Source organism: Patella vulgata, chromosome 4 (assembly GCF_932274485.2).
Source record: "Patella vulgata chromosome 4, xgPatVulg1.2, whole genome shotgun sequence".
NCBI classification, from domain to species: Eukaryota; Metazoa; Mollusca; class Gastropoda; family Patellidae; genus Patella; species Patella vulgata.
The window spans coordinates 64706247-64718965 of NC_065882.2; the positions used below are offsets into that span (position 1 = coordinate 64706247).

General features: G+C 34.2%; 1 protein-coding gene across 1 annotated transcript in view; it reads left to right on the plus strand.

The window, feature by feature from the left end:
- Window positions 1–12719, plus strand: part of LOC130012407 (collagen alpha-1(IX) chain-like) — a 50187-nt gene that overhangs the window by 34961 nt on the left and 2507 nt on the right. Inside the window, exon 4 of the mRNA XM_056100266.1 lies at window positions 7894–7953. Within this exon, the coding sequence (XP_055956241.1) occupies window positions 7894–7953 (60 nt within the window). The remainder of the gene's footprint in view (window positions 1–7893; window positions 7954–12719) is intronic.

Below are 12719 nucleotides of genomic sequence, written 5' to 3' on the forward strand. Positions count from 1 at the left end.
TTTTACACATCCAGCTCTTAAAACAGTTTTATGTGCCAACACCTCTGGTGCACGCTTTGCGTCATAGGGTACGGATATCCATAATTTGTACACAGAATGCAGTTCATTTCGGTACAAATTTATAATGTATATAATAATTTTGAAGTATCTTTAATGGTATCTGTACTGGAATTTATCATACACAAAGCAATTGTTTACTTCAGTATTATGTTGAATGATGATGACAATACATGTCAAAGACTTCAATGTCTATTTTCAAAATACTTTAAGCTGAGGATCATTTTTCTGTGGGTATTGCATCCCGCCTTATTTCATCGTATTGCTATTATTATCACATGTTGAAGTCACTAAGTTTAAACCTCTTTATTTTGACAGTGATACTCTTAACAATTCCTATTACTTACTGTGTCGGGGTGGATCTTTAGAATTCTGCATGTACAGAGGTTTAAGATGCAAGACTTTGTGGTTGATATTATATGCCCCCTAGATAATATCAAATCTTATATCAATATATTTATGTCTCTTTTAAATGTCGTCTTTTCATTTCTTTGTGTGGTACAATAGTTTGGTTACTCTTGTCAACTAACATATGTTTTAATTTCATCTCGTGTGGGTGGCCTAGTTCTGGAAAAAAAAATGTAATTGTAATCACATTTTTAACAATTTGTGGGGTCAAATTGTCGGGATATGGTGCGCGTGACCTCATATATGCCTTGATACTTTGTCCATAAGTCATAGTAGCAAATCAAGCTCGTGTCTGTCATTTTTTAGAGTTCAAGAAATTAATATCCAACTGAATATAAAGGTCTTAAAAGTACTTAGTCCATGTAATCAGATTATAACGATACCCACATTTTCATATAACAACACCCATAGTTCCCCACGGCAGAATTAACAGGAAGAAACGTGCAGAAATGTCATCTGCTCTCATGCTTTATGCACATTAAGACGTTTAAAATCATATTAAATTTAAAAATAGGAAGACAACCCTTACAGAACGGAAGTTCTCCATTTATGACCCTCGTGCATGTTTTCGCTAAGTAAAAGCTCCCAGTTATAGTTCTAAATAATTGCTGTCTCCATAAAATCTCATGGGACTACCATTAAGTTAGACTTAGTGTTTTGATTTAGGTTACTTTGCATTTTTGATATTTTAAAATTTTCAAAAAACCTGTCACTCCCCTCCATATCATTTGCCAGAACATGTTCATGTATTTATTTCTTATGTTCTAATGATGTTTAACTGCAGACATGGCTGCATTTACGGCGAGCTATGCTATCGAATGAATATATGGGATGGCAATGTGGATGATTACATCAAACTGTTTTAAAGTATATGGATTGCTGGCAGTTAGCATTGGTGTCGAATTCAAAATCCACGTGGTCATATGTATATATTAAACAACCAGGCATGAATAATAGAACTACTGAATCAGTCTAACCCGCTTCGAACTCTTAGTTCATCTTCAGTGATGATACTGAAGAAGAAGAGGGAGGTCAAAACTAGTGTCGGTGAGGGGTCTTTCTATATTTTACGCCGAGAGTTCTTTCAAATCGGACGAAAAGGTTAGGGGTATTTAAACAGTATTTCTGGCTTCGACTTTGTTTTTAGTGACTATAAGATTTCGATTATATAGTATTTGTGGTATGGTGATATGGCATCATCACAGTTATGAAAAAAATGTAATTAAATTTAAATAATATGTTTTAAAAATTTGAATATTAAAAATAACTGTAGATGTTCCTAATTACCTAAATCTAAAAGACTGAATAACCTAGAGTATGGTATTGTGCGCCAGCAAACATATTAAACATTCCATGAAATCAACACGTTCATAAACAGTTAAAATGTCTATAGCTCAGCCATGACACCGGGTATTTTTGTCAAATAGTCTACTTTGAACACACGTGGGGACACTGTATGGCCAAAGCGAAACAAATCCTTTCTCTCTTTTTAAAAACAAATACAAAAGAAAAACGATTGACCGAGACCCCCCATAGCGCTATGGCATATGTTAGGTTTTAATTCCTCCTTCAGTGGATTAAACAGTTAATCTAGAATTATATTCAAGATAAAATTACATTGTCTGAACTCTCATATTAACCCAAGTATTACATTGACTTGATAATAAAACCGAATATATAATTCTATTTTACGTATATTTGTTATTTTGCAATACTATTTCATCGCTGTCACTTCTTATCAACGAAAATGTCTCTGGAAAAAATGTTTCATACCACATCTAATTAGCTCAGTTATAACACAATGTCGTCTTTTTTCTATGTATGTTAAAATATTGTTGAAGAAATCGTAACATTAATGTTTACCATTAGCATGTAGGTGTGATATTTTACCTTTAAATAAATGTTACTTGACCTGCTGTAGAGGTTAATCAACTGTTAAATGTCGTTAAATGGCTTTTTTACAGTGCGCCATGTATGGTTGCTGATGAACTATTTCTACATACACAACAACAACAAAGATCAAATTATATATCTTAAAAGATTATTAGGTTCGGTATATAACATTTACTTATGTCAAAATTGCCGGTCACATTAACCTGCGGCTAAAGAAAAGGAACAACAAAGATCAAATATATACATGTTAAAAGATTAGTGCAGTGGTCACATTAACCTGCGGCTTAAGAAAGGAAAGACGACAAAGAACCTGTAAACACTTGGAATTAGAATGTGTTTTATTTAGTGCTACACTTAGTGTTAACAAGATAAACTGGAGTAGAAGAACATGCATCAGAGATCGAATTATTAACCAGAAGCTACAGAACACTGTATCTTATCAATTGAGAATTTACACATACTTCATGGCATTCGTCAAGTAGTCCTTAGCATCTTGAATGGATTGTTTTCAGTTGCAAGCTGGTTTGTTGTTTGTCCACATGATAAATAATCATCGGAAAAAGCCTGACAATAACATATTTAATCATCTAGAATTCAGCTATCTATTTAAGGAAAATTAAAGTATATGTATTTATTTGTCACAGTTATTTGCGAGCAGTCGTCCCCATTTTATAGTTGGTAAAGTGGGAATAAATATACAAATCAATACCAAAATATAAACAGTCCAATTACCATGACTAAAAGATGCAGTTTTAGAAAGTGCTTAGGGTTAATGTTTTACACACTTCATAAAGTTCATGTTTTTATGTATGACTTTATAATCGCAACAAGTATATAAGACACGATTAACCAGAAATTTCTTGTGTCAATGTCTCTTCGAATAAATATTACATAGCTTCAGAAAGTTCACATGGGTAAAATAAAGGTTTCTAACACCCTTCCGTATACTAAACCAGTTTTATTCATAAAAATATATCCTGTTCTAATATACAAAGAAAATTGTCCTTTTCATTTCTTTTAAACTCACAAATTAAGAGTATGTGTCAAAAAAAAAACCTGGGAACTGTGCATCTCAGTGTAGCTTTGCGACCGTCTCCCAGAAGCATTCACATGCTCCGTGTCCAGTAAATTGAGTCTTGGTTAGCCGAGATTGAGCAATGTGACACATGCAATTATAGAATTGCTTACACTTTGGTTCACTATGGCAAACGGTAGCTAGGTTGAATTAATAGTTACAGCATCCGCTGAGGCCCCATGTTGTTTAATATCAATGTTATGGGTTTGTTTGTCTGTTGTTGGTGGTGTATTTTTATCGTTACGTGTGAGGCAGTCCCTTTGCAGTGATCTGCATACTGCCACATATGGAAATTGAGGTGGGAAAAGGAAATATGTGAAGAAGTTTAATATTACTGTATGAAATTTTCATTGCACATTTTAAAGTTGGTTTTGTAAACGTTTTCTTTGTTGGTGATATGTTTATGCTGCTCTGTGGTATTATGTCAACCTTTTAGCATCAACAAGTTTCACATAAACTGTATATAGTTGTGAAAATGTCGGTGATCTTTTAAACTTATGCACATGAAAGGTTACATATGACATGACAGAAAAAAAACTTACTTTTATATTACGTGAAATTTAAATGTCATTCAAACTTATTACCAGATCTGCAGGAAGCTTAGTAATTGCTTGCAGATTAACTGTATGCATGTACACACCCCAAACAACTATTATATACTATATCATGAATGACTGTGGGACACATACAGTTCTATAACCAAGGGTTTCAATTTAGAGTGGGTGGTCATTTTAAGTGCAAATCTAGTATGAAAACATCCTCCAAAATATTACTTCCCGAAAATGTAATTTTGTCCAAATATGCCAGACTTGCTTATAACAGCCCGTACCTCAACAGCCACTATCGGCTATATGAAGGGTTTAAAATTGAAAAGAGTATTGAAATATGCATACATTTAAAGTGTATAAACCCATCTTGGAAAATTCAAAAAGAATTTTACCGTTCAAAGTGTAATTTGTACCATGGTCCAGAGATACCAGACTAGACAGGTTCAAAAAAGCCTTAAAGAACCATTATCTACTATAGTAATGACTATGGGATACATATATCTCTATAACGAAGTTTTTAAAATTGGTAAGGGTATCGACGTATGCGGTCATTTAAAGGGAAAATCTATCGAGGAAAATTCCTTATAAAAATGTCACTTATCACTATCCTAAAGTGCAATCTTGAACATGATCCAAAGATACCATACCTAAAAGTCTTAAGCATTATCTACTACATAAATGGGTGTGGGATATAAACATCACTGTAACGAAGGGTTTAAAATTTGGAAGTATATTAAAGTATGCGTTCATTTAAAGTGTAAAATCTAACGAGGGAAATTCAGAAGAAATATTATCATCGCCCCATGCACTACCAGACTAAAGATGTTCAATAAGCCTTAAAGTCGTCACCTTGAGTCATTCCTTTGTCTAGTAGACATTTTAATGTTGACTAGACAGTCCTAGCCCTCATCGGAGAAATTCCCCTCAATTAGCTATATACAATGGTTAGGTAAACACTGGTATGTCACCAAGCCATCAAATTAGCTGTTAAGGGCAACGGAAAAGGACTTCAATTATCGTGCTTACAAAAGATGAATGATGTTTTGGACAAGATGAACACATGTAGTGCAAGCGAGATCCTGACCCTCTCACTTCAAAAAGCTATTCTAAACAATAGTTGAAGTAGATCACTGGTTGAGCTCATTCAAATAACATTTCACATTGAATGAATAATCTGATCTAGTTCCATGTAATGGAGTGATTATTTGCAGCAAGCAAAAACATTAACACGCGTTGGGTGTATATTTAGATGCAAAGTTATCCAATGATTTATTTATCTTAATTACAGAACACTTAAAAGCCTTAACAATCTTTCAATTTAAACAATGTTAGTGTAATGCCGATCTTTTCATATTTACACTTAGGTTTAAATCATAGAGTAACCAGTAATTTAGTTGGGGTTCTAAAGAATCCAATTAACGAAGTTATAAACTAAGTTTTTTGTTTTATTAAAGCAGTTAAATTGCAGCCATCGGTTTAATGAAGAAGAAAAGACATTAGATTTGCATTAAATTGTATATTTTAGTAATATATACTTGAGTGGCATTGTGGAAAATTGGTAATCAACGTGTGCACTTGTTTCGATACTTCAAGCTTCTTTTAATAACAGATGTGAAAAAAGAACTGATTGTAATTCCTTTAAAATTCATGTCATCAGTTTAATTCATATAATTTTGCATTCGCTTGGAATTATTGTAATATCTCAAGGGTTATATATTATATACCGCTATACGATGTGGAATGAAAACACCGCCTTGCTTGCCTCCCACACCAAAGCAGATGGCTGGTGATGTTCTATTTTTTAAACCATGAAAATATTGTTATAAGATGGTATATAATGATGTGCGTATTCTTTCTATGCTATGGGTGTATGAATCAATATTTAACACATATATCAGCACCCTGGCACGGAATGTTCAACTACTTGGCCCATGTGTTACCCACACCGTCCAACATATTCAAAACATATTTGACCTTAGGTTTAACAAGGTGTTTAGCTGGAAATGTGATAAATGCTTGAAAATAATCCACAAGAAAAATAGATTATGATATGAAGGTATTTATGATGTGTTTTATCTTGAACTATTTTCAGTTTGGGTTTTACATATTTCAAAACAAAAAATTCGCACGATCTAAATTAAAACAGTGTTCAGCTTCCTTTCTTCTGTTTTCGTTTTTAGGGGTGTCTCACACATCATATTTTATTCTTGAAAAATTTCTCTAAGCATATTTATATAATTTTTTTAGTGGCATTTACACAACATCTTGTTTTTAAAGTAACACTGCTAAGCTAAGACGTCAAGCGCGGGAAAACGATTTATCACTCTTTATGCAAATTTTTGTGGGTCATTTCTCGGTTCTGACTTTAGGTTGTTACAGTTGGATAGGGGATGAAATGGCGTTTAATGACATAATATTATTACGTCAACCGGAGAGGGGTTTGTTTTGTTGGAAATATATAGAGAGAGAGGGGAAGAGAAATCGACTAAATCTAGATCATTTCGGGACTAACATGGTTAAATTTTATTTCAATAATTCGCTAGCGCGTTGGGGTCTTTAGCAGTAGGGGAAACATTTAGATGAAACTATTGAGTCTTTCATTAATCATACATCAGCATCATGTGTGGCGAAGGATTGCAATTTGCATCACTCACTATTAAGCGCACAACCCATACTGTTCACGTGCATCTCTAAAGTAAGAAATGGGTACTGTTTCAATGTAAAAGCTGTTTTATTATGTATTTAAAGTACATCCGAGTATTAAAAAATCTACCTAGAGAAGGGGTAGTTTGTCTTAGGTACACAAAGATAGTATTGTGAAATCAATAGAGACCCATGTAAAATTTAAATGGCTATAAAGTAATTTAGAACTGACCGATTTGAATTAATTTTGGACTAAAGGGTATTTATGATAAGGATAATTTTAATTGCATATGATGTAGTCTTAACTGCGTATTTAACTTCTATTTTGGCATATTTGAGCTTGCATCAGTTTCAATATTTCTAATACAAAATTATCTTTACGAACCATATCAACATGCTGTTTTGTGAGTCAACTAAAGGATTCGTCCAAGTTTAGTTGCTCGTATGGGAAACGGCCCATCGACATTTTTAGACAGAGAGCCTCCCAGTTTGAACTTTACATCAATTAGTGGTAGTGGGTGGTAAAATAAACCAATACATTCCATCACGTAACAAGTTTCTTCTTTATACCAATTCTTCCATTGTCACTTTCTTTCTTTACACATATTGACATATACCCATTGTTTACTTCGTTGTTTTGGGGTGTTTTATGTAATTCCAGTCGCTCTGTTACACTTTTTGCAGACCAAATGTTTTAAAGGGAAACTTTGTGGTTATTGTATTTAAAAGGTGGAGATTTTAATTTAACTATCGTCAATTTCCCATATACTCCAATATACGTCAGTCGCCAGTTACGCTAGATCATTCCAATTTGTAGGACGTTGTAGTTAGGAGTTTATTACTGACAGCCAGATGACTGAAACAGGATACATACTTAACATCCAAACTCAAAGCTGCATTTAAAGTATTCTATGGTCATCAAGGACAATTATTAAATCGCAGATGTTTCTATTTTTATGTGTTATTATAATAGTGGCGAGTGTCAAGCACGAGCCAGAGTAAGTTTTCAAAAAACGTAATACTACTTTGTCTTGGGAACGTATTTTGGTATATTCCGACGATAAAGTCCACTTTGTATTTATGGACTTGACTTTGAATACCTTGGGGTTGATGATACTATATTTATACTATCAATGGGAACGAGTTAACTCCACCAACTTCACAAATGGAAAGAAGCTACTTTTTTAGTCTAATAAAACAGGGGTGGGGGGTGAATTTAATGTGCGATTATATTTGTTTATTAACGAATATATTTTATCTAATTTTCAGAATTATTTCCAAATGAAGGACCTGTTTGTCCGGAAAGACCAGGAGAAGATGATTTACCTGGTAAGTGTGGTTAATTCTATTCCAAACAAAAACCGTAAGTACTGAAATAATAATATATGTGGTGCAGCAACTGGTATAAATTATGCATATCTTATTCAGACATAATGCATATAAAGCAAGCAAATTAGGATAAATATGTTGCAGCTAATTAATCGCTATGATATCAGTATTTAAATAAAGTCGATTTTATGACAGATTTATTTTTTGCAGTCATGTATGGCTGGATGGCTGAATGGTTAGCGTGCGCGCGCTGTATCATAAAGTCTGTCATTGAGTCGACTTGCGTGGTTTCGAATCCGCGGTTGTACGTGGCAAGGAGTAGGGTCGCCTGTCCAACCTCGTGGGTTTTCTCCGGGTCCTCCGGTTTCCTCCCACTGCTAAAGACCCTACGCGCAAGCGAATTATGTAAATAAAATTAAACCATATGTTAGTCCCGAAATGACCTAGTTTGTGTCGAGTGGACGTTAAACCCCATTTCTCTCTCTCTCTCTCGTATACAAAAAGTGATATCAAATCTGACCTTCGCATTTTTGACATTGTACATCTGGAAATATATCTATTTTGATTGGCAAGAAACAATACTATTTTCATTGTATCGTTATATCATTTATGATGGACAACATAGATATTATACTACTATGTTTACAATGATCAATTTCTCGCCCTAGTTTCCTTACAGTCATTTCACGGATGTATCAATCACAACATTACACGGGATGTTGGGCATGTGTGGTATACCCTACTTTATGCGCATGTGTAATTTGTATCGCTATACCCTTTTACTTCCTGTTTTAGGAAACACAGAACTTACAACACTTGTTGACAAGTTGTGGTACACTGAAAATTGCCGAGTAGTTAGTTTCTAACTATTGTCTGAGATCGTCAAAAAAACAAGTAGAAAAAATGCTAAACTAGTCCAAAACTGCCACCAATTGCATTAATATTTTCCAGCTGCTGTTTTCACATACTTCAAATAGTCTAGGTAGACGACGTGGTATAATTTGGTATATGCAATATGTATATAATAAAACGATACCAGATTGTCAAGTGCAAACTCTTAAAGACTATAGTAATTATTATGCGCTTGTTCCTAAAGCCCCAAGCAACATGTGAAGACTGTTCAAGAACTTGTTGTCTAATCGCATGTAGAGCCTTCTTAGATGTTCTTTTGTTTTCTTTTTTAACAAATTCTTTCGAGTAAGACTATTTTGGTTTTCGCTGAAGGCGGTAAATTGTGTATATTTGTCGAACAATTGAAAGCCATATTGCTAGCCTTGCATGTTAAGGAAGGCAATAAGTTAAATGCACGGGACAGACTTAAATGTAAATTTGTTTTTAGTTTTTATACATATTACATATTTTTTATTAACCACACATTTAAGTCCTCTATTATACGGACACAATAAACAAACAGCAAATTAAACCATAACCCGTTAGGTCACTGAGCTCATGGACCTTTTAAAATTTTGTGTCGCGTTTCGCGCCGCATCTGGCACGCATTGTTCCTGAAAACATACTGAACGTGTTAAACTAGAAGAAACAAATTCTTCGCTTAGATTATTAATGCCCTTATTATTCGCGAATTTATTGTCTAATTTTGTAGGTAAAACAACATTTTGCAAACACCAATGGGAACACGCCCTTTATCTGTACCATTTAATTCTTCGTCCGAAGAGTCTAATTCTGACACTCGAAGCAAACATTGGCAAGGCGTTGACGAACGATGTTTATATTTTAAAATGTCGCCTTTTATCGTTACAAATTGTGCATACTAACATAATTCAGAGATGTACTAGCATTCATAGGTGAATTTTTCTGCTATTTTTATCCGGGTACTCTTCTTGTTGCTATTTATTCAGACATTGATATCAAACCTGGCATGCATTTTACACATTGTTAAGGGAAAGAGTTTTTAGATAACAGGCGATAAAAATGGCGATTAGACACTATTCTCTCTAATGAGATCTGTATTCTTTACATGAGGATGGAATGTATTTATATAATAAGGTTTGAATTAACTAGGTTTGTCAATGCTCTTAGGATTTTATTATTCAAATATTTAAATATAACATAAAGAGCGAACATACATAATAGGATTTTTTAATTCGTTTGTACAGTTCGCGTCATATTGTTAGATTTTGTATTGGTAGGTGGAAGATCAATCTATTAGCAAATAATAATCGCAAGAGTTTATGAAAGTTGACATTGGGCTTTTTAGATGTAGTAAACGGGGTGGGTGGCCGAATGTTCTAAGGCGTTTGACTGGGCGTCCCGTCACAGGTATGTAATAATAAGCAATCCATGAGTTCGATTCAGCGATGTAAGTTAAAGGAGCTAAATCGCTAATATTTAGGACCTAGAAATTGACCCAAATGGGTCGAAACGCATATAATAATGTAATCTGATTAAACTGATTTACATTCAATTGTTTCCTTTTTGACTCTTAATTTCAAATCAGTTATGTCCAGCGAAATACAGCATATGTCTCAACCCTATAGCAATTTCTAGCGTCTGGTTATTCCAGTCTATTAAGCAGGCTCTCCAGTTGAATATGTCTAGCCTCGTTCTTTCTGGTCACTTGGTGCAAATGACGCTAAAACGCACAATGGTACACGATTCGTGTACCAATGGTAAAATGTTTATTTTGTCTTAAATATTGGATATCAGAAGCCTGCCTTTCCTGGTAAGATCACAACATCAATCTTGATTTGAATTGACAAATAATTCGTATTTTCAACGTGTAAGACTTTGGATGATATTGAGTTAGAGACTTAGCTACTTTAAGGATCGTTTTGTAAGCGTCGTGGTGTTTCTCCCAATTCTACAGTTTCTGACATTCTGATTAAAATTGGGCCTTTTGTTCGTTTCGGTTTTATTATAGTTCTGGAATTACATTGCATAGAAATCTAAGAATCCCTTACCGGTCTTACGAGGACAATCATGACCTATGACTTGCACTTTTGAAGTCTGCGGTTCATGCTTTAACAACTGATCAGTTACCAAGTAACAAATTAAAACAAGATTAACCAAAACCATTGAAATGATATTCATATGTATTCTAATATGGGTGACAACCGCAACTATCCAAGTAGGAAAAGTATTTGTTTGGCCAGTAAATTACAGACGTAGAAGTTTGACACAAACTCTATACATTGATACAGCAGTGTTTGTTGTAGTCTATGAATCAAAACAGTGTGAAAATATATGCAACTTCAGTGACTTTGTTAAGATCAAATTGAACAGCAGCTTCTCCTTCAACAAATTGTAATTTAAAGCTTATTGACAACAATGAAATAAAACGAAACGGAAGTAAGTTCTAATTTTGATTAGACCAGATTTATCCCTATCGCTAAATGGAAAGACAACTCTCCCACAATATGGATGCATGTAGCAAGGAATCAACATACGAAAAAAACACAAATGTTTATGTAAATCGTTTAGCGAGATCATATAGATACTTGATCTGAACTGTCTACGTTCTTGGAATGATTCAACACTTTCATCAATGAACCTTAGTTGCTATCACTAACGATGTAACCTTTTGAGAACAGATTATGCATCTGAGCAGCATCTAAGAAAAAAAACGCATGTACATTCCTATCAATTCGTCCGTTAACGATATGTCCCAAGTGATATAAGTAAAAGAAAGTACCCGTATTCTGACGTTTTACCTATATGTACTTCAGTTAATTCAGGTTTTTCGGTTATTAGAAACCTTCTAAGAAGATTACATGTAATTCTCTGGTTACATTCGATAACCCACGGATTCTCTGCAACAACTGCTTCATAAAATACGTACAGCATGGGTTATCTTTTTATTTCGATTCTTGCTTTTTTCTGCTTATAACGCTACGCCTCGCCCTTCTTGTAACAAAATATCGAAATTTTAAGAAATCCAATTATAATCGGAGGTGCACAGTTAACATATGCCTTAAGAGTACGTCGCGGGTCAAAACGATCTGTATTGTACAGCCGTTCACCGATATCCTGCAAAATTGCACATCGTGTTTATATGTAAAATGTGGTCATATAGACTTTACATAAATAAATATATGATAGATACTACAGAACTTACATAACACCTGAAGAATATGCAACTTACAACAACAAACAATATATTCTTGTAAAGTTGCCATTCTGTATAAGATTTCTAAGATATCTAATATTGGCTGGAATGTCTTTGGGAGATCTGAGAGTCACGTACTATGCATAACTTTGTCAAAATTTATATCTCTATCTTGTTTGACAGCTATCTCGTTTATTGCTTTTTTTATGCCGAGAATTGTCCGGACAGTGTCGTTTTCTCCTGCTCATCATCGATTTCCAAATGCCAAGAGTTATTTTACGCGCCCGCAAAGTGTACACGGGTGAACATTTGTTTTTGTCCCATCCGAACGTCTAGGCAACCCTTTACTTTTGGAAACTGGACTAAGACAATCCCGAGAATCTTATCGACCTACGTCGAGATTCTTCTAGACCTACGTCGGGATTCGATCCCGGGATATTCTTATCGACAGTACATTGCTCGACTAACGCGAACCTTACCATCAGACGTTCGGAAAAGACCACATCCGGAAAAGACCAACTATTTCTCGTTTAGTTATGCTAATTATCGTTGACGTACATCAATATAAAATGCATGGTATGGAATTATATAATAATATAGATTTGTTTACTTTTAAAAGAAATATGTAGAATCGCCGTTGTTCGCACGTGCATGATATTATGATATAAAATCAGATGATTCATAATTTTAATATATTGTT